Source organism: Fusarium graminearum, chromosome 1 (assembly GCF_000240135.3).
Source record: "Fusarium graminearum PH-1 chromosome 1, whole genome shotgun sequence".
In the NCBI taxonomy this organism is placed as follows: Eukaryota; Fungi; Ascomycota; class Sordariomycetes; order Hypocreales; family Nectriaceae; genus Fusarium; species Fusarium graminearum.
The window spans coordinates 9269804-9296559 of NC_026474.1; the positions used below are offsets into that span (position 1 = coordinate 9269804).

The window sequence follows — 26756 nt, forward strand, 5'->3', positions numbered from 1 at the left end:
AGAATAGGTCTGTCTGTCTCCCGTACCTGCAGCTATTTTGACAGTACCCGGACAGGGCAGTCGCGTGCTGCTATTTTATCCAACCAATGAACCACGTGCCTGCTCAAACAGGATCAAGCTTGCAGAAACAGACCGAGGAGTGGGGCTGTCGCATCTGCTCCTCGCTACCATGTCGTACATAACAGACGGCTTCACTTCAACCTTTTTCTCAACCGTCAATATTTTCTTGCCAAGTTAAAATTCCAATCACCAATCGCTTGCATCGGCATCATCAATTGATCAATCTGTTCAGGCCACAAGAGCAGCACAGCTATACACATACTCAGCAGAACTACACTTGGTTCTTTAACACCACCCACTCGCTTGCTACTGTAGCTACCCGCCATTATCAACAACCGACTTCACCATGTCTTCTCAGCCTCTTCTCCAGACCACCCCCGGTACGTCGTCCAAAGCACCATCATCTAGTTTTGTATTCTAACCTCTTCTCTAGGCAAGCGCATCGCCCTGCCCACTCGCGTCGAGCCCAAGGTCTTCTTCGCCAACGAACGAACGTTCCTATCATGGCTCAACTTCACCGTTATCCTTGGTGCCCTTGCCATTGGTATGCTCAACTTCGGTGACAGAGTCGCATTCATCTCGGCATTCCTATTCACCGGCGTTGCTATGTGTACCATGGTATATGCACTTGTGACCTACCATTGGCGAGCCCAGTCTATACGTATGAAGGGACAGGCTGGTTTCGATGACCGTTTTGGTCCTACAGTTCTGGCCATCATCCTTCTCTTGGCTGTCGTTGTCAACTTCGTCCTCCGAATCACCGACAAGTCCAAGAACCACTCCAACTAGACTCAATCAGAGTGATAACATCAAAAGCCGCAATGCGGCAATCAGGCGGAATATGAAACAGTGGACGAATGGGGCGGGTGAAGCGTATGAGATGAAACAAGCGGATGAATATCAAGTTACATTGGGCTGTTGGCGTTTGAGCCGGGTCTTCTTATATTTTCCTTGTGCAGTGTTATAAGTTCTAATAAACACATGTGAAGCAGAGTACTTTGTTCCTTGCGCCGGGTATCTTGAATGATGTGCTAGATGATTTTCCGTAACCATGAATAATTGTTGTTGTGGACGTCGAACGGTCCATAGGCCCCCGCCCCCCATAGAAGTATCAGATATTGATTCTAGATGCATGTTCGAGACCTCGGTCAAGTTTATCTTGCTGTTCCTGATTGGACTGTGACGCCTTTCTTTAACTTCAATTCCGGTATAGGGATGATCGAGAGGAAAACCCTCATTGACTTAATGATTCGTTGGGAAGGACGAGGCAGCACGGCGTCTTCGAATCGGCTGTGCATGACTTCGAAATCGTCGCTACCGGAACCATCGCCTTCCTCGTCCATTGTACCCTTTTCGAGTATTGTCTCCTCGACAATATCTTTCCGCCTTGGCTTCTCTGGCTGATCGAAAAGTTGGTTGTACTGATAGTGTTGTTTCCCTTCCTCGCTCAGAACTTGTTTGCATTTTTCCACCACAGTAATGAGTTTGCAAACATCGGCTGTGCGCGCATACAACAAAGCTATTTGCCGACGGTCGCCTTGTGCTAGCAAGTGATTGGCGACATGCGTGACACGCTTTTTGATCTGCGTCGATGATATGACCGAAGCAGGAAGCACATCGTATTTGGGCTTTAGCTCAGCGATGATAGATTCGTGGGGAGCTCCAAGTGCGAAGGTCTGGATCTGAACATCGTCGCTTCGAGTTCGTTTTATTGGCTGTGAGTTTCCCGAGAGGTTCGTGTCTGGACTTCTCTTACCAGAGCTCTGGGTCAAATTTGCGTTGGACATTGTTGTGCACCAAGGTTGAAAGAATGAGGTTGATGAGCCAGGCGAAAAAGTTGTGGTCCAGGTTGAGTTTGGCGGGGCACAAGCATGCAGGTACTTTGTTTAAGCGCCTATAGGGCGCTAATTGTTGAACAGCATATCATTCTCAGGGCTCCTTATCGTTGTAAATCATGAGAAAAGATAGGAACGTGATATATTGAAGTATAAACTCCATTCTGCCGTGTGGTTTGTTGTTTTTGTACTCAATTTGTAGATCGGAGTGCCGAAGTCTCCCTATTCGCTCACTGCTAAGTTCTTTAATTATGAAGAAAATAGAGAGATTGAAAATGATTGCGGTACTACAAATATATCGTGCTTTCAAGAAACGTTGTTAAGGTATGCAACTGTTTATGTATAGTCATTTGTCGAAATCGACAGATATGGATACGCAAGCTGACTACATACTAGCACCTAAGGTGGAATAAGGCATTGCCATAAGAATAGGTACAGGGCCGCATGCTAATCCACATGGACAACGAGATACCATGTGGTTTTATCTACTAAGATTCGTACCTGGTAAATATGGCTGAAGGACTTATGCCACGGATAGAGTTGAATTCCTGAGGATCCAAAAACAACTGTTGGTTGAGTTTGAACTCTGTTCAGCTTTGTTTTCTAGGCACCTTAAATCGGGCATACTCTATTAGCACGTTAATATCCCCTCCCTCTCGTCTCTATACGCGGCTTTGCTGGGTTTTTGGCTGTTGCCTGAATGATTTGAGCCTCGAGACTTTGCAAGTGACACTATCTGACGATGTCATGGATGACGATTCTGGTGATTATCGGTGGGGCGAGGATAAGTGGCCCCGTAGGAACTTTAGAGAATCACCTCACGACAACACAGAGAAACTCCCTTCAGCGTGCAGTTTTGACATTCCGCTTACTAAAGCTATCCCGGTACCTTCCCCATCGTTGAACTAAGGCAAGCTAAGTCCAGAACTACTGCACTTCAGCTTCATCAATGCTTACAGCTCAAGCCGAAGGAGCTTGGACCCAAGACTACCTCAAAGGAGAGGCCTTGAATCGAGTCCAAGGCTGTCGCGGGTTGAGTTGAGGCACCAACATAGCATCACAATACATAGTGACAATTCCAGTCTGACTTTCAAGCCAAGTGGAGATTAAGCGAGCTGGTTGGAAGTGGCTGCAGGAACTTAGAAAGGAATTCCAAGCTAGCCATGTTCCACACGCCAAAATATCTTGCTCTAACCAAACGTGTCTCGGGGATGGTTGCACTGTCAGACGTCCAACTCTCGTCCCGAAGCCGAGTAAAGGAATGATTGCCTGGTGGGAAGCAGCGACATGTGATTAAAAGACAAAAATGTGAGACATACAAGCGAGAACTGTGAGTTACAAAAAAAATAACAAAGCCACGAGTGCCGTCGGATGGAGTCAGTCGTTGTATTCATCTGAAGGAGACTCTTAAGAACAGGCGATACCATCAATTAGCTTCGGACGCCAAGCATAAGGGATGGACTGGGCTGTATCAAGGCCTGCACATCCTTTCTAGGTATTATATTATACTTTGGTGTTACTGCTGGTCAAATATGCTTTGTATGGAGTTACTAACTCTCTAGAGCTTTCACCGAAAAGTACTCACGAGTGAATATCGTTCACCAAAAGGGAGGTGAATGACTCTTGCTTTGGGTCTAATTCGTGTAGGATCGCGATGAGTTAGTGTTCAACTAAACACCACGATGTACTAATAAGCAATATCAAAATCCCAGAGAGTCACCGACAATATGGACCCATCAACTCGCGGATATCTTCCTATCCTATCGTCGAGCTTATTCGATCGGGGACCCGTTTGTTATCGGTTTGCAACTAAGCAGGGAAGCGAGACCGGGGGGTTATTATTGATCTTAGTCCAAGGTATAATTAAGTTGACAGCCTGCGAAACACGTTTGAAGCAGTAAACAAACATTGATCGCGCTGTATTATGTAGATTAACACGCGCATACTCATGGCATCAGCTTCAACGTGTGTAACAGTAGTCAGTATTCTCTCATAGCTGTAGAATCTAGCATCTGATGAAGGTTTAGATTTCCCCATCCAACATCACAGTCTTGAATGATGGTGTTTGCAATTGTTGCCCTGCTTCAGAGACAGACAGTGGTGGTGTGGCTCGTATAGTGGGTATTTCCAACCTTGGTCAGGTTTTCAGCGTATGTATGTTCTCGTTCTCTGCCCCTGCTGCTTGGCTGTCCACCGGTAGGTCCACTCACCCAGAAGCCCACCCACAGTTCGATATCGCCCCGGCACACCCGCCAACAACAACCTACCTGCCTGCCTGCCAATGGAGCACTAGCCCTCCCAGGTCCCCCTAGACTCAGGCTTGTTTAGCCGGCTCGACGGCTCCCAACAGGCTTCGCCTCAGGTCTGCGTTTTGTGGGCAAGCAGCCTATCATTCATTCAATCAGAAGAGGTTGCTCGTCGATCTCACAGTCAATCAGGGTGGAAACCCAGCACACCCAAGTAAGCACCATCAAAACAAGACGAGACCCAAGCGTCCAGTCGTCACCCTCGCTCCATAGGTGTTGTTACGCTCTGCTGCACTGACTGAAAGTCGACGGGAACGAGCCAGCCCAGTGTCTGAGGTCTCATCTCATCACGCAAGTGCCACCTACTTCCCCCTTCTTTCCTGTCCTGTCTTGTCCTGAGGTTTTGAGTTTATCCCCGTTTTCCCTGGACGCGGCGTCAGACTCCCGCAACAACAATTCCATTTCCCTTCCATTCCACTTTCCCTCTTCCCCCGTTGTTGATTTCCCTTTCGCACCTTCCTTTGCTACTGTACCTGTACCCCCGTGTTCCTGCCTTTTCTATTGCTGCCTCACCACCACAACCTAATCTTGCCTCTTACACGCTCTCTCATTTCCCAATCTCCCTCCCTCATAAACACATTCTCATACTCAAAGAGATAACTCTTTTTTGCCCTTTTCTCAGAGACAACAAGTCGAGGCTTTTGCTAGTGCTCGATTACTTCTTTTCTCTCTCTTCCGGCTCGTTTTTGTCGCTTTGAGCCCTGGTCGCTGCTGTCGCTGGCTGACCTGATCTCCTCTCTGGTTCTGACCTGTTTTGAGGGGCCACATCATCACCCCCTTTGCGCCCGATTCCGATTGTCCGACTTTCGGTTACGTCAGCCTTGCCTGCGCCACAGTTGCGCTAAGCCAGCAAATCCACACCACCATTCGCACCCACCTACGCTTTCCATCTGTGACTGTGCATTTCTGCCTGTCGCATTGCTATTAAAGGTGATTACGGCTCTACTGTCGCAGCATCAACTCTTCCTCCTTGGCATCTGGTCAAGGTATCCTGATGTTTCGATTCTTTACATCTGAATCACGGGGAAGTGAGAAGACGCCGCAGGCACCACAGCAGATTGCAGAATTAATAAAGCCATTGCAGCCGCGCTCGTTGCCAAAAACAACGACGATAGCATCACCCAGCACGCAGCCTCCCAAGAGGAGGCGGCTAAGCATCGATGGCCCTGATGGACCTTCAGATATATATGCGCCCGCCAAGCGCATAAAAACTGAAGCACCTGTCGGTATCGATACTCTTGCGACATGCGACGCCATGGCTCACTCAAGTCCTGCGGTTTCTAGTTTGGAAAATGCTCGTGATGAGATCCGCCACCAGTTTGGTCTTGAGATTTTACTAAAGCATGATGAGCTTCGCCTCATCAACCAGGAACTCGCAAAGTGTCAGGTTGCTCTGGAGCAATTACGACGCTGTCACCTCATTCCTTATCCTCTGAATTGCCCAACCCCTGAACAGATGCTGAATGTTAGCGCTGGCAAGGGTCCAGCCGTGCAGTCACGTCCAGGCGAATCTGTACCCAGATGGGCGCCTCCATTCGGCGTCGTTGATGGTCCTTATGCCAGACATTATGCCAAGTGGCTGATTCCCGACCCTTCGTTTGATGGCCAGCAACCTGAGTGGCAATTCACTCCAGAGGCTTCACGCGCAAGAATGTCACATGCTGAGGGACGAACGACAAGAAACAGTTTTGCTGAACCAACGGGCGCACTAAAAGGTCGCTCGGCTCGTGGAGCTACCAGTCAGAAGCTACACTCTTTGTCAAACGGCTATCCCCAGCCAAAAGACAAGGCTGGTCCGTGTGTGCTGAAGCGTGCTGACGGGCAGACAGTCAAGTTAGTCTGTCTCGATTGCCACCGTGATAACTTCTCGAGCACTCAGGGATTCATCAACCACTGCCGAATCGCTCACAAGCGCGACTTCAAGAGCCACGAGGAAGCAGCCGTGCATAGTGGACACCCTATTGAAGTGGTGGAGGGCGGAGGAGTTGAAGAGAAGTCAGCCGCACCCTCCGTACAAACTCAAACAGCTGCATTTGTGCATCCCTTTGCCCGCCCTGACATCACTGAACAGCAGGCATATGTCGCTCTCAGGTCAAGAATCTCTGATTCTTTAAGGCTCTATTACGAAGGCAAGCTACCCGGTATAACACGCATTCCTTCGTCGTCCGACAAGGACCAGCAGCGTGGGGCCCAAACGGTAGTTTCGGCAGACGAAGCTCCAGGCCTGCCCCATCTATCACGTCTATTGCAAAGTCGGAAGTTCGACGGTAATCTGCGTGAACTAGTTGCAGATGCTACGACAAGGTCACCTTTGGAAGATATGACTTCCGGTGAAGAGTCCGAACTTGCTGAAACACCCTCTGAGGTCAGTGATGTGAAGGGCTCTTCTGCCGTACGAACACCTATCGTAATGCGCGTGCCTGCGAAGGCCACCAATTCTCCATCCGTCATGGATACAGCCCGTTCGGCCAGTAGCAAAGGCCGTGCTCCTGTTGCTTTCAAGACGCCTTCGGGTTCCGCACCTCACGGCACAACTATCGTCCTTTCGGATGAAGATCTCGACATGGAGGATGCTGACATGAGTCCCAACACGATGGTCAGCAACAATGCACCCTCTCTGGTCAGTGACGATGGAGAGTACGACGACACTGATGACGGCTCCTCGGTTTCTGGCGCCAGTGATACTCTTGAGACAGAGTCAGTATCAGATGTGGCGGAAATCACGCTAGACGATGACCAAGACCCACGTTCACTGCGCCGAGAATCAAGTGGTGTGTCGGGCGCTGTGAGGCTCCGCAAGGATGACCCTAAACACATCACTCTGATGACGCCTGTTAAGAACAATGCCAGAGAACGACGGCCACGCAAGGTCTAAATTATGGGAACTTTTTGTTTTTGCATGTGCCCGATCTCTCAATCAACCCAGGCCGTACAGCCAACAACAATTGGATTCGTCTTTCTTCTTGAAACCTCACTTTTCAACAATATCACTTTTAGTCAACCTTTTATGAACACTGCCTGGAAACAGGTCACGATTGAGAAACGACGGCTGCATGGTCACAGCCTTTTACATACGAAAATCCGGGTTATTGGGGGCGCCTGGATGGATTACACGTTTTGGGAAATATTGTCTTTTTGTGCGTTTTGCCTTCAATAGAGAAGCACGTATATTGTTGTTGTTTTCGGCGCTTTAGGACAGAGTATTCAAACTGGGCCATGTACCTGGTTCGTTGCTGACGGGCTTTTTTGTTTTGCTTTTCGTTTTTCCAGGCCATGACTCACAAAGAAGAAGGGAAATGTTGTACGATTGTCATTATATCATTCACAGCTTGATGATGTTTGCTCCACCTGTTGTGTAAGCCAACGCAGAGGTGAAAGAAGCCAGCATAGTCAGTCAATATTAAATAAGCGAAGACCAAAAGTTGATAAGCCAGCTTAAATATATGTTCACTACGTTACTCTACTTGTGAATGCGTCGGTTTGCGTTGCATCCATATGTTTCCAGCCAACCGAGTACCGACGCATTTGAAGCGTACTACGTGTGATGCCTGCTAAACAAACAGTATGTATGTACGTATCAAATACCATGTAGAATGATCGTCAGTCGCGCTATTCAACCTAGGGCAAACAATGTTTATTTTTTTATTAAAGTTCCGAGGTTGACACGCGACAGTCTCTCGGCTACTAAGTTTCAGCAAGATGCGCGGAAAGACGATTTACACGAACGAATAGATAGATGCTTGTTAGAAGTAAATTGGATCAAGGTTCGATCCTTGATTTATTAATTAATGAATTACATAATTAATCGTTTAATATTCCGTCGATGCATAACTTTTTACCATAAGGTTCGTATAAATTCCGTGGCCCATTCAAATATCACTCATAACCCCTTTTTAAAACTCGAATTACAGGATGGCAGCAACAACGCCAGCAACGGCGAGGAGAACGCCAGCAGTGTTGCGAGCCTTCTCGGCGGCGTTGTTGGTGTTCTCGGCGGCGGAAGCAGACTTGGTTGCAGTGCCGGTCTCTTCAGCATCATCAGACTCGGTAGCGGAAGCTTCCGAGGCAGTAGCTGTGGCAGAGGTAGACTTTGTGTTCCTTGTGGATGTTCCATAGAGAGACTGGTTCTGGCAGTTGATTTGGACCTGGCCCTTGGCGGAGCCAGCACGAGGGTCGTCGGGGCAGTTGTTGAAGCAGCTACGAGGGTGTTAGGCGATCATGTTTTGCATCGTGCATTGACTTGGGGTTCAACTTACGTAGCAACGGCCTCGTAGGCAGGGCAGAGACAATCCCAGTCGTTGGGCTTGCACTCCTCAACCTTTGCGTTCTCGGTCTCGAGACATCGCTTAACAATGAAATCGGCGTCACATCCACCAGAGGCAGAGGGGGCAGCAGCGTCTGAGTCCGTAACGGACTGGGCAGAAGCAGCAGCGGCGAAGAGGGCGAGAGACCAGAGGAACTTCATGATGATGATTGTGTGAGTAGTTTAGGAGTGCTGAGGTTTAATTTAGATATTAGGATGATGGAAAGAAATGGAGACTGGGGAATGCACTGGGGAAATGAAGCTGATATATATGTAAGTTGAGGAGGAAGAGGCGTTTTTTTTTCTAATCATACAGACGAGAGTACGGGGGATATTAACAACAGGGCCTGGTTTTAGTATCGTGCCTTTTTTGCTGGTCTGGTCTGTTCTGCCGTCCCACCCCCAACCATTACGGCCGGCCGGGACCCATGGCATGCACAATTACAGGGGCTGACAGACTGACCGTTCAGTCCAGTCGATCAAGCTTTAAATTCCTGTGCCAGTTGTTGTTGGTTGATTATTTGTGGCTTGAGCTTTGGCGTCTTTTGTGTTGTGCTTGTGGTTTTAGGTTGTTTGTTTATAATCTTGAAGGAGACGGTCTAATGAGTTTCCTGCCATGGCATGAGAGTGTTTCATTAGCTCCTCGTTTGCAATACCTGGGTAGGTACAATCACGTAGTGGAACAAAAAGTCCCTACAGAAATCTTTCGACCGCCAGTTGAGAGACCTGCAAAGACACGACGTGCATTTTGTTGTCGATGGCCCATCAACAAGTGGAGATGAAGCAACCCCTGTCCATGCGCCGTTCGCTGATAATTCTCCAACGGGAGGCTTTAGCACTGTCAATCCCTGACTATTGCTCCAGGAGACGTCCCTTCATGGAGAAGATGGTGGCCTGCTAGTGCGCCCTAGCTCTATCAGGGGAACGAAGAGGCTGAACCGCGGGAGGAACCTGGCGGGATTATGCACCTCCCTAGCTGTCATGCTGTGTGCTGGCTTGGTTTGTTGTGCTATCGTTATGCAGATGACACTGAGTGACCAGAGTTATTTATGTACGCTGTGTGCTTGACGGTGTAACATCGTATGGCCTTCTCGTGATGTACCGTACCGTGCGCTGGGCTGGCCAGCCACATTCATCAATGTACCGTCCATAGTACCCTCTCACCTCACAAAACAGCTCACCTTAAAAAACGTTGAGAAATGTCCAGGTACCCAGTATCTTATCGTAGGCAGGTACCTAATGAGCAACTTGATGGGTTGAGACTTTGCTCCATCGTATGCGTCGGTGTCAAGTGGCCTGATCCACCAGAGACGGTCTTGCAGGAATGGCCAGCAATACTTGATGCAATGCAGCCAGCGTTGGAGACATGTCTTGTGTTCACTACCAACGTCGTACGTGGGATGCCTCGGAAGCCTGACATTCTCTGTGATCCATAAATATCGAGGCCTAGGACAAGACAACAACACAACGTGATGGATCAGAACGCAATCGTATCCAAATCAAGGAAACTACTACAGTACACCAGTCTACCAACTTAATTCGATTCTACTGGCCATAGACTTTTGCCGCCTACATGTCATGCTACCTTGATTCGGTAGGCTGCACGTCTTCAGCCACATGCAAAACTACCGAGATACAGCTGGTGCTGGCTTTCTATGTCTATCTTTTCCTGAACTTCAGAGAAAGGTAGTTCAAATATGGCTTTACATACAGTACCCAGTGGTAGTGTTGTTGTTGTTGTATGGGTACATACACTACTAACTGACTGAGCAGGCAGTAACATTAAACTACTAATGCCAGTAGGTCTCTAGGCAGAAATGTACTCGATACTATATATTAGCCACTCATTTATTTGGTATTATCCAACAAAGGTATTCGTTTCGACTATTTAAAAAAACTATTATTACTTTGCCGCTGGTGATACTTGATAGTGGAAAAACCTCATGGGAGCTAGGTATTTCACTACGCCATTGCCCCACACCAGCTTAATACCTAAGTAGACTGACTACCCCTCCAACTGGTAAGAATCGCATCGCATCCCCCACGTTTCACAACAACACTTCCTGTCAGAGCCCGGCTGAGAACGTCTTGACTTCCAGGTTCAAGTCCAGTCCCTTTAACTGGTTTCCTTGCCTCTGCACATCTTCTTCCAACAAGCTCCCACTCCATAACCGCCATGGCTACTCCCTCCATCACTCTCGATCGCATCCTCGCGGCGGCTCCAGTTACAACCCGTGGTCAACCAACTCAGATCTCGGTCGATACTAAGGGTCAACGAATAGCTTATCCTGTATGATACAGCTTCTGTGAGCAGAACATATGATACAAGCAGGATCGCTGACTCCCGCAGTGTGGAAAATCCATCTTTGTTCGCTCCATCGATGATCCTTCCGATGCAAAGGAGTACACCGGCCACACCGCCCCTACGACCGTTGCGCGCTTCGCTCCCAGTGGCTTCAAGGTCGCCAGTGGTGACTCGAGCGGCATGCTCAAGGTCTGGGAGCCTGAGTCCATTGATGGCACAAGGGGAGAGTATGCCATCATTTCTGGTCGTCTGAATGACATTGCCTGGGACGGCGAGTCGCAGCGTGTCATTGCTGTAGGCGATGGTCGTGAGCAGTTCGGCCGCTGCATTACAGCTGACAGTGGAAACTCTGTTGGCGAGATCATCGGACACTCCAAGTCAGTCAACGCTGTTGCAATGAAACCCCAGCGTCCTTTCCGTGCCGCTACTGTTGGTGACGACGGTAACATGGTCTTCTACCATGGAGCCCCTTATAAGTTCAACAATAAGAGCGCTCAGCACACTGGTTTTGTTCTAGGCGCCGCTTATTCCCCTGATGGCAATACTCTAGTCACTGTTGGCGCCGACAAGAGAATACAGCTTTATGATGGAAAGACTGGCGAACCCACCAAGGAGATCGGACAGGGCGAGCACACTGGAAGTATCTTTGCCGTGTCATGGTCACAAGATGGTAAGAAGTTTGTCACCGCCAGCGCTGACCAAACTGTCAAGCTCTGGGACTTTGATGCAGGCAACATCATTCAATCCTGGAAGTTCGGGGAGGATGCTACCGTTGGTGATCAGCAAGTCGGTGTTGTTTTTGTTCCCGGTCGTAGCGACGGACTCATCATTAGTCTCAGCCTCGATGGTCGCCTTACATACTTAACCGAAGGCAAGCAGGAGCCTGTTCGTGTTGTCTATGGTCACAACAGAGGCATCACCGCTTTGTCAACTGCATCGGATGGTAAGGGTGCTGACCTCTGGTCCGGCAGCTTTGACGGCCGAGTATGCCATTGGGATATCAAGTCGGGCATTGCTACAGTTGTCGATGGCCAGTCACACACAAATCAGGTGGCCCAGTTCGCCGTTGCGGATGGCAAAGCTTTCAGCGCAGGCTGGGATGACAATCTCCGAATCGTTGATGAGTCGGCCAAGACTTTCTTAAGATCTTCCACCAAGCTTCAGGCTCAACCCAAGGGCGTGAGCGCGGCTAATGGGCTTGTCTATGTCGCGACCTACTCAGGTGTATCCGTATACTCCGGCGAAAAGCTAGTGAGCGAGCAGTCACTGGATTACACCCCTGGAGCTATTGCGGCATCTGGTTCTTTTGTTGCTGTTGGGGCTAACGAGAACTCGGTGCGTATCTACAGCGCTGGTTCCGACGGCAAACTCCAGGAGGTCAAGGCATTGAGCAACCCGACCGGTACCATTTCGGCTCTTGCGTTCTCAAAAGACGGATCACATTTGGCCGCTGGAAACAGCGTTGGAAAGATCTATGTCTACAGCGTTGGAAGCTGGGAGCTGGTGGCAGACCGCTGGTCGGCTCACACTGCCCGAGTTACCTCGATTGCCTGGGACGACACAGGTGCCTACGCTGCCAGCGGTAGTCTCGATACCAACGTCTTCATTTGGTGCTTGGAGAAAAAGAACCAGGGCAAGCGCATCAAAGCTGCTAATGCTCATAAGGACGGTGTAAATGGTGTGGCCTGGATTGAAGGTGGCAAGATTGCAAGTGCAGGAGGCGATGCCAGCGTGAAGATATGGAGCGTCCAGAACTTGCCTTGAGTTATGCGACTCTAGACTAGATTAATCAGCCCACCTAGAGACGACCGAAAACGAAGTACTACATAAAATAAATGCCCAGTTTAACGCCAGACACCAAGCATATACCGTCCCAGATCAAGAGTGAAGGTACATTCCCGCCAGTCGTAAATTATACTTTGTCTGATCCCAAACAGAAAGGGCGCTTGACAGGCCCGAGTTACTAATCGTGCGCCATTGTTGCATTCTCCTCCTTTGCGACGTCAACGGGGGCGAGATCCCACAGGCGAAGTCTGTCGGGTTCTTGGGAAGGAATTTTGTGAGGAGGCCATCGAGTCTGATTCTCTTCCCATAGGAGTCCCACCTTATGGATGGCTTCCTTGAGGTCTTCGGTGCTGCGACATATGAGAACATGCGTTTATTTGGTGTTAGTCGAGTTGACGTACCTGCCCGAGCTTATGATAGCATACCCCTCCTTGGAGAGATGTTTGGCCATCTCAGCTTGGTGGTCGTCCAGAAGTTCCGTGTTGGGCACCACCACAATCGGCAATCCCATTTTCCAGGCATCTAGTATTGTGCCAGTACCTATACGGTGTGAGATCAGGGTTTGGAAAAGTATTGTGTTACTTACCAGCGTGAGATATCACCAGTCCTAGTTGTCGCTGTCCTTGCAAGTCCTTGCATAGAATCATTTCTTCTTTCATGAGATTTTTCTTTACATCAAAGATTTCAATAGTGAGTCCAGATGGTATTTCATCTTGGAGGAGAGTAAGTTGTTGTTTTGCTGAGGCCGCGTCTGGTCCGCACTGAACATGCAATTCAGTGAACCCTTGGGAGACGATGTACTGCCAGTAGCTGACCGAGAGAACAGAGTCGATAAGAGTCTTGAATCCAGCGGTGGCACCAACCGTAACAAGACACACCCGATCGAGATTTGAGACGGCCATGGTCAGTACAGCATCTCACAGAAAAATAGAAAAAGTGGTTTGTTGTACATGTAAAAGTCAAATATATATTCGCGATAGGGTAGAAGGTTCATGTAAGAGGACACCCCCGGCTAAATGCCGGACCGTGGGGAAGGCAGTTGTGCTTGGTGGTGCAGCCAAATTTTTGAACGCCGCCAAACCATTTCTTAACCCGACGCCAATTTGACGCGGCCATTGCCCTTTTGACCGTTTCGCAATGGCTTCAGCATCGGCAGCTGCAAGGCTATGCGCTCTTACCTGTCGCGGGGCGTCTAGAATCCAGCAAGTTCCCCGATCTCGGCAGATCATCCGACAAAAACCTCTTGCCCAGCGGGCATTTACCACATCGACGATAAGATGGGCCCGGGAAGAAGATCAGCGCCAGGACGATGTCGAGGAGGAAGACTATGGCCCCGTAGAGCTGAAGAAACTCGAGGCTGCGCTGGCTGAGGCTTCTACGCCGGAGGGACTAAAGCAATTGGACCAGCTGGCCAAGGCAAACGGCTTCAACTCCATCGACCAATACCTGCAGAACAAGTTAGACTACCACCCTGGTTGGGCATCTGAAGACCGATCGACATTGGAAGATATCCAGAAAGATGATAAGGGAGAGAAGCCCAACAAGCAGTCTTTCTGGTTCGACGAGGAGGACCCCGAGACCAACACGGAAGAGCTTGAGGAATTTGACGAGGACGATATTACATCTATGGCTCACGGCAAACTTGACGAAGTTCGAGAGATGCGAAAGTATGCCCGATTGGCAGTGTGGGAATTACCTCTTCTTTCGAGTAAGTACAGTAGAGTATTGAAATATACGAATACATATACTAATACTTTCAACAGAGTACGCCAAGCCCTTCGAGCCTCCCACTGACCAGGAAGTCCTACGATGGCGATATACATCCTACATGGGTGAATCTCACCCCGCCGAGAAGAAGGTCGTGGTGCAATTCGCTCCCGATGACCTGAAGCTGACCCCTGTTCAAACCGACAAGCTCAAGAAGCTTTCCGGCTCTCGCTATAACCCCGAGACAGAGATCATCAAGATGAGCAGCGACAGCTTCGAGCACCAAGCGCAAAATAAGCGATACCTCTCTAACCTAATTGATGACCTCATCACTGCGGCCAAGGACCCCAAGGACACTTTTGAGGATATCCCCCTCGACACTCGGCATCATGTTGTTAAGCCTAAGCCGCAATTCCCCAAGGAGTGGCGCATGACCCCTGAGCGCCGACAACAGCTCGATGAGCATCGCTCACGTCTGGCCATTGAAGATGTGAAGATGGCTGAGAATGGTCAGCTGATCGACGGTGTCCAGGCCATCGACCAACACTTGATGACGAAGCCTACTGATGAACAGAAGAAGGCCAAGGTTGCGGAGCTCGTTGCTGCTGCGCCTGCAAAGGGTGCCAGCGGCAGCCGCATGAAGAGATAAAACCAGATAAAGGAAAAACCCCCCTGATACGTCTGATGTGGGATGAAATGTATTATACGCTAGATTTGGCGGGGCATGTGCAATTGTACGATGTATATTTAAGAGGCTATTAACAAAGAGAACATGTGAACTGAGCCGTTGCATGTTATTGCTTCCAAATATTTCTCGTTTGAATGTATGTTTATGATTTATACTTGGGCTTGAGGAGCGTTCCGTTGAAGATAAAACGAGTTCGTAGCTTGTATTTAACTGGGTAGAAATCAAAAGCTGAAATGTGTATGAATACCTAGCACAGTTGCCAAACCTCGACTTGACGATAGCTACCAAGCTATCCGGTCACCGAAATCTTTTTTGACGTTTGTAAGCTCAAGCCAACAAGTAAAAGACGTGCCCGTCGAACATTACATTGTCTAAGATCCAATGTCTGATCCAGGTTCTCATGATGCTAGGTTTGCTGACTAAGATCATCATGATTGCCAAGAGCACCCATGAACAGACGTATGATGATTTACAGTTGCTTCAAGGTGGACTCAAATTTTTATCACAACACAATTCCTTACACTACGACTGAAGTCGAAGAGCCAGAAAAGGATGGAACCAGAATACGTCGTCAAAATTATCATCCTTGGAGCTCCGGTTTCTGGGAAGAAGAGTTTCATACGAAGGGTAAGTCAATGGGAGGGAACAAGGCTGCTAAAATGCAAGCCTCATTCGAGTACACCGATAAAAAAAAAGAACACATGCTAACGCACGTGCCCGGCATCCAGTATTGCGAGGATGTTTTTACAGATCTATACGAACCCGTTGAAGAAACATATGAAGACTCGCGCCTGGCCAGCATTGCGGGCATTCGTACACTTATCAATCTAGAGCGAATCCCATCGACGTTACTCAACTCTGCTCCCGAGTCTTGTCGCTCAGCAGCTGAAGCAGATGCCCTCATCTTGCTATACGAGGGCTCATCGCCCGAGAGTCTGGAGGAGCTTCGGCGCATGAGGCTTCAGATGCTGGTTCCGTACCTGGAAGAAGTGGCGCCGCCTTCGGCCGTTATCGCGGGCAAGGCGGACGGCGCGGAGGCCGCGGGGCAAGCGTGGGAGCGTGGGTTAGAAGAGGGGAGCAACCTAGCAGTTTCATTGGATGCGAAATTTGGGGTCGCATCAGCTCTTTGGGGAGATGGAGTCAAGGATGTTGTTGAAGAGTTGGCAGCGAGGGTGTTGGAGAACAAAGGTGTCGACAAGGAGGTTCTAATGGGGGCAGGATCGTGAGATTGAGACTGTGTGACATTGAAGTCGGCTCAGTCCAGGAGGTTCTGTCTTGCCTCCGTTGAAGGCGAGGACGTAGTTGAATGGTTAAGACACGACAGAATTACTGTAGGTGATACACTGTTACACAAAACGGCGATTTTTACGGCCTGCAGGTAACACAAGCCAATAATGTTAACTGCCAGACCGTTTCAACACGGGATTGAGCATCTTCGACGGAGATCAGATGCCCTTCATAGGCAAATCATGATGCTCTTGTACAGCAGACTGCATTGAAAAGTTGCTCTGATTGGCTCAATTACAACGACATATTCTAAGAGTGGCTGTAGATAGTTGTGAGCTTGTAGCTTTTTGTTTCGCGTCCACTAGACAAGTGATAGTGCCAACATTGTATTGCCCATATAGAAAGCCCCCAGCATCCTCTGTCGCCAATGAGCATGACAAGTCTGATCGTTTCCATTTGGGTTTTAGAGCAAAACCTCATGGCCAAGAGACTGTGCCTCGGCTGCATCTAACACACGTGGATGTAAGGGTGCCGAGGACACCGGAAAGACAGAACTGGGGTTTGATACTACAAGCCCCTCATTTTCTCTTTAAGGAATGTCTCGATCCTGAACTGCTTATTCTCGACACAATTTATCTGGCTACTAAATTATCTGGAGCATCTCAGCAATTTGTTAGAGATCTTGTTTCAAGTCTATGACTGTTATATTGTCAAGTCCGGGAACAAAGTATTGGTCAAACCTGCCCTTTTGAGCCCACCTAACCCGATATCACCTTCCTCTCCCTTGGGCAGCCTAATTAATCAGGAGAAAGCCCCGTAAAGTCAGGTACAGGTACAGACAGGCACAGGCAATACCTCCCGTCCGCCAAGAATATCGCTTTCCAACTGAACACAACTCATTCAACATTTCTTTTAAGCGTCTCTGTCTCTTTTTAACCGACAATCGCTTTTTCTCCCAATCAAAGGCCTTGCACGCTCGATTTACTCCCATAATCTAGTGAATTTATCGAGATCGGACCTGTCAGCACTCAATTCAATTCATTAACCAACCACCTTTCGATATTGCTTATCAAGATGGCTGACAACACTACATCCTACACAACCGGCCCACTGGAGCACACACCTCTCGATGAGATCAATGCCAAGGTTGATCTCGTGAGGAAGACCTTCAGGTCAGGTCGCACCAAAGATATTGAGTTTCGCATGCGCCAGATTCGAAAGCTCTACTGGGCCATCGTCGACAACACTGAGCTTATGCAAGATGCGCTCCTCAAGGATCTTGGTAAATGCAAGTACGAGGCTGTCTTAGCCGAGATCGACTGGTGCAAGCAAGAATGTCTTGATATGACCAACAACATGGAGAAGTGGCTGCGCGATGAGCCTGTTCCCAATGTCCCCCTTCAATTTCGTCTCATGAAGCATCGCACCCGCTTCGAGCCTCTCGGTGTCATTCTCAACATCGGCGCCTTCAACTTCCCCTTCCAGCTCACTCTTCCTGTTGTTGTTGGTGCTATTGCTTGTGGTAACTGTGTTGTTCTCAAGCCATCCGAGTCTTCTCCAAACAGTGCCATGGTGCTCAAGAAGATCTTCGATGAATCTCTTGACCCCGAGTGTTTCACCTATGTCAACGGTGCTCTCTCTGAGACCCAGCGTTTGCTCGAGCAAAAGTTCGACAAGATTTGCTTTACAGGCGGCAAGGTCGTCGGTAAGATTATTGCCAAAAAGGCGGCCGAGACCCTGACTCCTGTGCTTCTCGAGCTTGGTGGCCAGAACCCAGCCTTTGTCACCAAGAACGCCAACCTCAAGCTGGCTGCTCGCCGACTGCTTTGGCAGAAGACTCTGAATGCAGGCCAGGTTTGCATGTCCCACAACTACATCCTCGTTGAGCGAAGTGTCCTCTCTCCATTCCTTGGAGAACTCAACAACCAGCTGCGTACCTTCTTCCCAAAGGGCGCTAAGAACAGCACTGATCTCGCTCACATCGTCAGTGCTAGTCACTTTAACCGCCTCAAGAAGATGCTGGACGGAAGCAAGGGAAAGATTGTTCTTGGAGGATCCATGGACGAGTCTACTCTGTTCATGGAGCCAACAGCAGTGCTTGTTGATGATATCGAGGATAGCATGATGGTCGACGAGGCGTTTGGCCCCATCTTCGCAATCATGGCAATCGATTCTCTCGACCAGGCTATCGACATCGCCAACTCTGTTGACCCTACACCTCTCTCACTCAGCACCTTTGGAAGCAAGGATGAAAACAAGAAGGGTAAGTTTGACCACTTCCTTTTCTTGGTAGCATATCTAACAGATGATAGTTCTGGACAACGTTACTTCAGGCGGTGCTACGTGCAACGACGCCTTCTTTCACTCCCAGATCCCACAGTCCCCGCTAGGAGGTGTAGGTCAATCCGGAATGGGCAACTATCACGGCATCTACTCTATCAGGACCTTTAGCCATCAGCGCACTATTGCTGAGGTCCCCTACTGGGCTGATGCCCTATTCCGCGTGCGCTACATGCCGTATCAGTGGCCCAACATGAATCGTCTCAAGTCTATTGCGCAACCAAAGCCCAACTTTGACCGTGACGGCAACAAGACTAAGGGATTCAGCTATTTCGTCGCCCTGGTTTTCGGCCTTGGTTCTAAGAAGGCTAAGGGTGCTCTTCTCAGGTGGGCATTCCTTGTGGTTGCAGCGGCTGTCCTGGAAGCAAAGAAAGGTACTTTGAGCCAGCTGCTCACACGATAATAATCTAGTTGATATCCCCGTTTTTCAATGTCAATATGGTGGCGATACATCGATGTTATCTGGAGCTGGCACACAAGAAGGCGACTGCCCCAGCACTTTAATCATTTTTCTTTGTTTCGATGTACTCTAGTCATATCTCGACCTCTTGATCTCGAATGTCGTTTGTAGTTAGCCAATATTAATAATCATGGGACAATCGCAAAACCAAGCCTAACGATTCATCAAGTAGTGGTATCTTATATTAGGACTATGATTGTCTAAATGCGATTTCTAAAATGTGAGGAATCTTAGTGACCAGCCACAGCAGTTGCTAGACGACGTCCCTTCTCGCCTCCCAGGTACAGATCATCGTCAGTCGAATCTCTTGCCTGATCCACAGCTTCGCCGTACCCTCTGGTCACTGTATCCTCGTCCACCTTCAACCCATTCTCAACCAGAGCCAAAATGACACTGCGAATTCTCGCAATCTCACGCATAGTTGCTACATCCATGGGGTCGTTCTGGCTTGAGTAGACCTTGCTACTGACAGTTTCCTCCATGCGGTTGATACCAGCAGCCTCAGCGGCCGTCTCACTCTCGATGTGCTTGCTGATCCAGATGTAACCATTAACTCCTAGAAGAACATCCACTTTGCCGCCGGCGTTGGCAACGTCCATTGTCCAGACCTGCCTTTTGGAGCGGACAACACCACCGCCGCCACCGGTACCAGTAACAGCGGCAAATACACCATTTCGAAGCTTGCCGTACTTCAAACTTCGGGTGTGAAGACTCGCGGCACCGTCTTGGTGCAGTTGCTGAACCTCTGCGACGACTAGGTCACCTTCGGCGAAGAAGCTGCGGATCTGCAGCTCATCGGTCTCGGTACGCTTACGGAGAATTCCACCAGGCAAGTTGATGGCTGAGATCTGGAGGATGGCAAGCTGAGATGCCGCTACATCAACGCGCCATCTCTTGGCCTGCACTTCGACGATGCGGCCGACGACAAGGTCACCGATCTCTGGGGTGTAGCGAGCGCGAAGGGGGCGCACCGAGAGGAGCTTGTTTGTCTTTGTGAGAGTACCAGCAAGAGAAGATGTAATTTCAGATGAGTCGGCAGGAATATATGTGCCGTGTCCACTAAATGAGTACGTCAATATCAGAGGATAGCAATCGTGATGTCTGAGATGTTGAGACTTACCGCATCCATTGAGAGTTAGATGTAATTACGGTACCCGGTGTGAAAATTTCATCGGCATCTACACCAGCACCACCTTCAGAGTCTGAGTCTGAGTCATTGTTTGCAGCAGCGACTGCTTGCGGTCTCCTAGGTGTAGGAGGCTGAGGACTGAGAATTGTGATGGGCATGATGAGATGAGATGAAGATGGCGAGGCGAGAAACCGGTCAGTCGTCAGGGCTAGATGGCTGTTTAACCGTTCTTATGATGAATTCGATAGTAAAATATTCCACTACACTGAGCGTATGTCTGTAGTATGTCGAGGCTCAGCTTGATTATCTTGTTGTCGTTTTTCTGGTTGTGGAATAAGTTTGGTTAAAGATTCGATGTGGGGCACTGGGATTGAGATTTTAGTGTTGGCGGCAACGTAATGAGTGCCTGAGTGAGTGAGTAGGCTACCTACGAAATAAACATCATAAAAGTGTCTTATCAGTCACCATAAATTAGACATAAGCACAAAACAAATAGGCAGAACAATACATTTGATTAAGAACCGTTTAGTTAATTTAATCGGTTTCTAATAAAATATAACGTGCGGCGCCCAAACATATAAATCTTATTTCACCTTTATGAAACAGTACAACAGTTCTGGATGAGTCTTGAATCAGACACCCAACGCCCGCCTTCAATAGTATTTCTACATAAGAATTTCTTCTATATGAAGATGACAAAAGGCCAGAACAAGAGTATTTCTACATTTAAACCCTGTAGATGTGATGTGAATGGGACTGTGCTGGCAGGGGTTCGCATAAAAAGGTGTTGTACAGATATGTCTGTCGTAGTGAGAAGAGTTCGTTGAATAGCTGGTAAAAAAAGTATTGATTGCTTATTTGAGTGCCCTCCAGAGTCCCATCCACACAAGAGCAAGCGATATAGAGGTGATGCCGAGCTTGCGACTTCGCATACCAAAAGGTGATTTGCTTCGTAGGATCAGGTCCTTTTGCTTATCAAGCTGTGACATGCCAGAGAAATAGCTGTAGGCTCCGAGGCCAAAAAATGCGCCACTGCCTGTCCCTTGTCAGTCCACCTTAAGATCGAGTGTGAAGACCAAGTGCCAGGTACTGACCAACAACTTTGCAGGGCAAACAGTCATCGCCTCGGTCCTGGCGCAGAATGTCCTCGAGCTTTTCTGGCTTCTCGAGAGACTGGACCGTAGGAATCTTATCACCAGCCATTGTGATTGTTGTTCGTGGTGAAATCAATATCTCAAACAAAAAGAATTCGACAACATTGAATTATCACGAGTTTCAATTGTAGAGTAGCAAGAAGATCAACGTTGATTGGACGAACACAATGCTGATCGCTGAGTCATGTTTTGCAGGGGTCTGCACCTACAGTCGTCATTGCTTGTGCTGTTCCACCATTGGAGCACTGTTAAAGTTAAGGTATCTGAGCTCTCGCCTGTCAACACTAGAGGGAGGTGTTGGTCTTTACCATGAACGGTGTTATTGAGGCGCTTCACATTTACGATGATAACCGGTATAACTCCTCAACTCACCTGGAAAGATCCATTCTAACCAGACATTACGTATAGGAATCCTATTCTCTCGCATACCTATGCAGGGCGGCCCATGTCGGCAACCCATCTTCTACCCCTCTACCTAGAACATCCCGCACCGCAACCGAACCTCATCTACCTACCCAACACAAGTCCTCCAACGCTCGTCTTTAACTTAACGCATGCGAACCTCTTATTCATTGCGACATCGTCGACCGAGATCGAACCGCTGCTAGTCTTTGAGTTCCTACACCGCATAATAGATGCCTTTGAGGACTTCCTTGGCGCGCCGCTGCTGGCCGTCAAGATTGAGAACAATTATGACATTGTCGCACAGCTGTTAACGGAGATGTGCGATGCCGGTATAATAAGCACGACAGAACCCAATGCTCTGCGCGAAGTGGTTGAGCAGGAAGGTTGGGTCGGGAAATTGTTGGGAAGCATCAATTTGCCTGGGTTCGTGGATCACCGAGCATCCCTTACGACAGACCTTTGAGTTAACACATGTCTAGAAAAGCACCTTTGAGCGCCAACTTTTCAAATTCGAGCACGTCCTCCATTTTGCCATCAAACTCGACCGCTTTACCGTGGAGGAGAGCGAATGTACGACACACGTCAAATGAGATGTACGCAGATATCGTGGAGACCTTGTCTGTTACGCTCGCTCCATCAGGAAGGCCGCTGGCAGCTTTCGCCAATGGAACCATCGCATTCACTTCCAAGGTATCAGGTGTTCCAGATATTACCTTGAACATTACAAGCCCGTCCGGAAAACATAACCTGGGCAGTATTATGGAACTACCAGTATTTCACCCGTGTGTACGACTTAACCGATGGAAGGAGAGACCAGGCGAATTAAGCTTCGTTCCGCCTGATGGAAGGTTTATTCTGGCTGGGTACGAAGTGGACCTGCTGCCCTTTACGAGTGGGAAGAGCGGAAGTCTCAGTTCCAACAATCTCAAGTTGCCTATTAACATGGAGGTCAAGACGGGATTGGGTGCGACAGGATCAGACTTTGAGGTTCGTCTTCAAGTCAACAAGATTCTCGGAGCACCTTCGCCAGCATCATCGGGTCTAGGAAGAGGCGGCAGTGGAGGCCGACTTGGAGGACCTCATCCGGGGTCACCAGGAGCTCCTTTGATGGATGACTTGACCGTGACGATTCCACTGCCAGCTGATGTCAGAAACCTATCTGAGATTCGGCCAAGCAAGGGCGACGCAAGCTTCAACCCAGGCGAAAAGTTTTTAGAATGGTATATTCCCGCAAAGGAATTGTCAGGTGGTACAAGCTACTTTGGTCTCAGGTGTACTGTTGTGGGACCGCTGGCAGGCGAAGATGATGAGGGATTCGATCCCAATGGGTTTGGATTTAACACCGATTACACATTCGATGGGCCCTATCAGAGCGCACCCGTGGCCAAGGCCGCAAATAATCAAGACAGCAAGGACGATGACAAGGACACCAAGAAGATCGCACAGAACAAGATATTGATGCCAACTTCAGCATCAGTGAGTTTCTCGGTCAAGGGATGGTTGGCAAGCGGATTGAAGGTGGAAAGCATACAGTTGGACACGCGCAAGAGTAGGGGTCTAGGAGAGAGTGTCAAGCCGTACAAGGGAGTCAAGTACTTGACAATAAGCAAGGGGGGTGTTGAGATACGATGCTAATTAAAAGGAGTTGGACGTCAGCTGCACATACTGCGTTTGCGAGCCACTAGAAGTCATGACAAAAGCAATAGTTGATGCAGAATGATTCCCTAGACATGTCATGTGCTCACAAACGTAATGCAATAGCATGATTGGAACATGTTCCCGCGGGAATTGAAGGAACAATTAGGAAGAGCCAATCCAACAGCATGTAATAAATAGGTAATGTTGAAGAGCCTCGGAGGATGTGCCGAAAAAGCAACGGAGCTCCGAAGCTGCTACAGGTCGGGGCATCGGTTCTAAGTGTGGGGGTAGACCCGGAGCCCCAAGTTCGAGGTGCAAAGGCCCCTGTAGCAACGACGCTTCGGCATGCGATCGTCGTATGATTGGACAGCTCATGACTCTCACTGGACCAGGGGAACCTGTATCCGACAATTCTCATGAGCATTGAAAGAAAACTCCCCCCAAATCCGAGGAATTCGGTACGTACCTTGGCACTAAACATGACCCCGACGTCACGCAAACTCCCGAACCCCAGGCCTAGCGGCCCAGACCCCCCAAAGGATGATCACACATTCTCGTGGTTTTGGGCTTGGGCTTTGGCCTGGCTTCTTATTTAATTTTGTTCAGCTCAAAGTCAGTCAAGAATAGGACTCTACTTGCCCCTTTCATCGCCTTTCCGATCAACATCACCGCAGAATGAAACGCTCACTCCGTCCATCTTGACCTCTATCCTCTGCCCCGCCGCTCAGACGGCAATGGCAACAATCACGATGCGGTGCCGCCACACTTATACTCTAGCTACTCACATTCGCTCCTCGGCTTCTGCTTCTCCAACAACGACGACGACGACGACAACAACAACAACAACAACAACCCGCAGTCGACCGTCATTACAGACTTTACCACAAAGACAGCATCTATTACAGCAGCAAAGATGGCGATCTACACATCGAGGCGGCACAAGAACGGCACTCTTCTTCCCAGGTCAAGGTGTTCAGCGTGTTGGCATGTTGACCCCATGGCTCGAGGCCTTCCCTTCGACAGCATCGCAACTACGAGACGAAATTGACGAATACATGGGCTATAAGCTCTCCGACGTTATTCAGAATGGGCCTTCGAGGCTGCTCACTGAAACCCCCAATGCGCAACCCGCCATCATGGCTACCTCAATATTCATATTGCGCATTCTTGAGCGTGAATTCGGTTTCAAAGTCACCGACCACTTCGACGTCACACTAGGCCACTCACTTGGTGAGTTCGCCGCGGTCGTAGCTGGCGGTTACATCTCCTTCCAGGACAGTCTAAACCTGGTGCGCAAACGAGCAGAGGCCATGACGGAAGCTACGAAACATGCGATCGAAAAGTACGGCGGGGAATATGGCATGGTCGCCGTCATATCTCATCCGGAACACATGGACAAACTTGTTGAAGCCATCCGGGAGTTTGTTGGGATTTCGGCTGAGGACCTGGCAGATCTGCCGCCTATTGAGCAGGTGTTAATAGCCAACATAAACAGCAAGAATCAGATCGTATTGAGTGGCAACATCGAACGGATAAAGACACTCATTGCCCACGTCCGCCAATTCCTCGGCTACGACCCGCGTGCAGTCCGTCTCAAGGCCGATAGTCCTTTTCACAGCCCCATTATGAAGCCCGCCGTTGCGGTGATGCGCCAGCTACTCGAAGAACCCAGCCAAGTGAAGGGTCGTGAAAATGAGGACATTGTTACATTCCCTGGGCTCTTGCCAATTGTCAGCAACGTGTCTGCGCGGCCAGTTTGCTGCAAGAATGAGCTCAAGGATTTATTAGCCCGTGGCTGTCTCGATACAGTTCGCTGGTGGGACAGTATCAAGTACTTGGACCAAGAGGCCCGTATACGACGATGGGTGGGCGTCGGACCGGGCAAGGTCGGTCGCAACCTCGTAGGAAAAGAGGTCGGTATGCGCGGTAAAGATCTAGTAAAGGGTGGAGGCGTGTGGGCCATCACAGATCCATCAGAGGTTGAAGAGGTTCTAAGAGGACTTGAAGATACCGCCGGTCTAATGGAAGATGACGAATATTCAGAGTGAAGGTGGATTGGGGGTCGTGTAAAAATACAAGAGAGGATGGATACACGGGCTTGGAGCGCTCTGTTCTGCGGTCCTTACTGGGAACAGCTCACCACATATATCATGTTACTTGGAGTGTACTTTAATGGCGGATACGCTGCATAAGAGGCGAGCGAACTATGGGTTTTACGAATTGAACAGCTTTGATAGCATCGATTACTACAGGACTAAATACACATACCTACACCTACGTACTTGGCAATGTTTGAGCTTATCATTTGTTAGAACTCATGGACTTGTAATGGTTTCTGAGTTAATGGCCGGTTTCAGACAGGCGAGCTAAAAGAGACATTCCAGCCTCCAGCCGCTATCATCATACTCCGAATTTGAAATGATAAATAAACTCCGTAGTTCCTGTTTCCAAGCTCTTATTGTTTCTTGGATTATCACCATTTTAAAGAGCTTTTTTCGCTGCTACTTATTCATCATGATGGCCTTGGAAGTAATTGGAGGTGGGGATTACAAGTTAAGGTTGCCCACTGGGACGAAGCGAGCATGGAGGCTTCCACTAAGCCGGGCTTCCTCTTTCAACCTCCATCTTCGCCAACAAGCTGTTATAACCATGTCCACCGCGATACCTTCGATCGCCTGCCTAGGCGTTATCGGTCGAAACGTGAGTATATCCATTTCTAATCCATCATTACTCGGGAATAGTCGCTAATTCATCCTTCTTCCTACAGAACAACCCACTTCACATCTCCATCTTCCCCTCGCTCGATCCGGGGACAAACACATTCGCCCCGATTCGTACACCTCTCCAGTTTTCGCTCCTCTTGTCTTCTACCATCGATGTCTTCGATCTACGCGCAAAGAACAACGCTGTTTCGGGTGTAGGCCTCTCGGGTGACTTTGGCCTGCTGCACGCTGTCGACGACCGCCTTGCTGCCTACGGATTTGAGACCAACACGGGCGTTCGCATGGTTTGTGTCGTCGATATGCGTGGTCGCCGCGTAGATGGCAACGCTCCCGTGGCTGCGAGTAGGGGGGCTGCTGCGGGTCTGCGCGACGCCGAGTTGAAGCCTGTCTTCCGCGCTATGCAGCATGCATACGTCAAATTACTGCAGAACCCGTTTTATGACCCAGATGAGCATGCGCCGCTAGGCGGGAGAGGGGGTAAAAAGATTACAAGTCGCAAGTTTACCGACGATATGAAGAGAATAGGGGAAGGCTGGACGCCAGGTGTGACGAGCCTCTAGGCTCAGTTGTGATGAAGCAATGTATAAGTAAAGCAACATATAGGGTGCATGGGGCGTTTTGGAGTATGGCATAACGGAATATCCGGTCATAGACTAGTTAGATCCTGCCCTCATACGGGCGACTGATTGAA

At 49.1% G+C, this 26756-nt stretch overlaps 14 protein-coding genes across 14 annotated transcripts; 9 read left to right on the forward strand and 5 right to left on the reverse strand.

Annotated features, from left to right (window-relative positions):
• Positions 1-406: 406 nt before the first annotated feature.
• FGSG_09952 (vacuolar transporter chaperone 1) lies at positions 407-849 on the forward strand (the record flags this gene model as incomplete). The annotated part of the gene is made up of 2 exons (XM_011320559.1): positions 407-440; positions 494-849. The coding sequence occupies 2 exons, from the start codon at positions 407-409 to the stop codon at positions 847-849; spliced, it is 390 nt and encodes a 129-aa protein (XP_011318861.1).
• A 365-nt stretch (positions 850-1214) lies between these two features.
• On the reverse strand, positions 1215-1847 carry FGSG_09953 (uncharacterized protein; the record flags this gene model as incomplete). Its single annotated transcript, XM_011320560.1, has 1 exon — positions 1215-1847. The coding sequence occupies one exon, from the start codon at positions 1845-1847 to the stop codon at positions 1215-1217; it is 633 nt and encodes a 210-aa protein (XP_011318862.1).
• A 3348-nt stretch (positions 1848-5195) lies between these two features.
• Positions 5196-7076, forward strand: FGSG_09954 (uncharacterized protein; the record flags this gene model as incomplete). The annotated part of the gene is made up of 1 exon (XM_011320561.1): positions 5196-7076. The coding sequence occupies one exon, from the start codon at positions 5196-5198 to the stop codon at positions 7074-7076; it is 1881 nt and encodes a 626-aa protein (XP_011318863.1).
• An 832-nt stretch (positions 7077-7908) lies between these two features.
• Positions 7909-8778, reverse strand: FGSG_09955 (uncharacterized protein). Its single transcript, XM_011320562.1, has 2 exons — positions 8458-8778; positions 7909-8398 (listed from the first exon to the last, which is right to left on the reverse strand). The coding sequence occupies exons 1-2, from the start codon at positions 8664-8666 to the stop codon at positions 8107-8109; spliced, it is 501 nt and encodes a 166-aa protein (XP_011318864.1). The 5' UTR covers positions 8667-8778; the 3' UTR covers positions 7909-8106.
• A 1811-nt stretch (positions 8779-10589) lies between these two features.
• Positions 10590-12668, forward strand: FGSG_09956 (uncharacterized protein). Its single transcript, XM_011320563.1, has 2 exons — positions 10590-10794; positions 10855-12668. The coding sequence occupies exons 1-2, from the start codon at positions 10681-10683 to the stop codon at positions 12571-12573; spliced, it is 1833 nt and encodes a 610-aa protein (XP_011318865.1). The 5' UTR covers positions 10590-10680; the 3' UTR covers positions 12574-12668.
• A 104-nt stretch (positions 12669-12772) lies between these two features.
• On the reverse strand, positions 12773-13496 carry FGSG_09957 (uncharacterized protein; the record flags this gene model as incomplete). Its single annotated transcript, XM_011320564.1, has 3 exons — positions 12773-12944; positions 12996-13134; positions 13181-13496. The coding sequence occupies 3 exons, from the start codon at positions 13494-13496 to the stop codon at positions 12773-12775; spliced, it is 627 nt and encodes a 208-aa protein (XP_011318866.1).
• Positions 13497-13682: 186 nt separating this feature from the next.
• On the forward strand, positions 13683-15106 carry FGSG_09958 (uncharacterized protein). Its single transcript, XM_011320565.1, has 2 exons — positions 13683-14302; positions 14358-15106. Exons 1-2 carry the CDS (start codon positions 13732-13734, stop codon positions 14948-14950), a joined length of 1164 nt encoding a protein of 387 aa, XP_011318867.1. The 5' UTR covers positions 13683-13731; the 3' UTR covers positions 14951-15106.
• A 313-nt stretch (positions 15107-15419) lies between these two features.
• On the forward strand, positions 15420-16215 carry FGSG_09959 (uncharacterized protein; the record flags this gene model as incomplete). The annotated part of the gene is made up of 3 exons (XM_011320566.1): positions 15420-15448; positions 15532-15616; positions 15718-16215. 3 exons carry the CDS (start codon positions 15420-15422, stop codon positions 16213-16215), a joined length of 612 nt encoding a protein of 203 aa, XP_011318868.1.
• A 1075-nt stretch (positions 16216-17290) lies between these two features.
• On the forward strand, positions 17291-18959 carry FGSG_09960 (uncharacterized protein; the record flags this gene model as incomplete). Its single annotated transcript, XM_011320567.1, has 2 exons — positions 17291-18479; positions 18529-18959. 2 exons carry the CDS (start codon positions 17291-17293, stop codon positions 18957-18959), a joined length of 1620 nt encoding a protein of 539 aa, XP_011318869.1.
• A 186-nt stretch (positions 18960-19145) lies between these two features.
• On the reverse strand, positions 19146-20462 carry FGSG_09961 (uncharacterized protein). The gene is made up of 2 exons (XM_011320568.1): positions 20137-20462; positions 19146-20075 (listed from the first exon to the last, which is right to left on the reverse strand). The coding sequence occupies exons 1-2, from the start codon at positions 20301-20303 to the stop codon at positions 19247-19249; spliced, it is 996 nt and encodes a 331-aa protein (XP_011318870.1). The 5' UTR covers positions 20304-20462; the 3' UTR covers positions 19146-19246.
• Positions 20463-20999: 537 nt separating this feature from the next.
• FGSG_13673 (uncharacterized protein) lies at positions 21000-21348 on the reverse strand (the record flags this gene model as incomplete). The annotated part of the gene is made up of 2 exons (XM_011320569.1): positions 21000-21181; positions 21240-21348. 2 exons carry the CDS (start codon positions 21346-21348, stop codon positions 21000-21002), a joined length of 291 nt encoding a protein of 96 aa, XP_011318871.1.
• Positions 21349-21594: 246 nt separating this feature from the next.
• On the forward strand, positions 21595-23341 carry FGSG_13674 (uncharacterized protein). Its single transcript, XM_011320570.1, has 3 exons — positions 21595-21652; positions 21708-22127; positions 22184-23341. Exons 1-3 carry the CDS (start codon positions 21609-21611, stop codon positions 23337-23339), a joined length of 1620 nt encoding a protein of 539 aa, XP_011318872.1. The 5' UTR covers positions 21595-21608; the 3' UTR covers positions 23340-23341.
• A 735-nt stretch (positions 23342-24076) lies between these two features.
• Positions 24077-25390, forward strand: FGSG_13675 (uncharacterized protein; the record flags this gene model as incomplete). The annotated part of the gene is made up of 1 exon (XM_011320571.1): positions 24077-25390. One exon carries the CDS (start codon positions 24077-24079, stop codon positions 25388-25390), a length of 1314 nt encoding a protein of 437 aa, XP_011318873.1.
• Positions 25391-25991: 601 nt separating this feature from the next.
• FGSG_09963 (uncharacterized protein) lies at positions 25992-26625 on the forward strand (the record flags this gene model as incomplete). The annotated part of the gene is made up of 2 exons (XM_011320572.1): positions 25992-26042; positions 26110-26625. 2 exons carry the CDS (start codon positions 25992-25994, stop codon positions 26623-26625), a joined length of 567 nt encoding a protein of 188 aa, XP_011318874.1.
• Between the last annotated feature and the right edge of the window lie 131 nt (positions 26626-26756).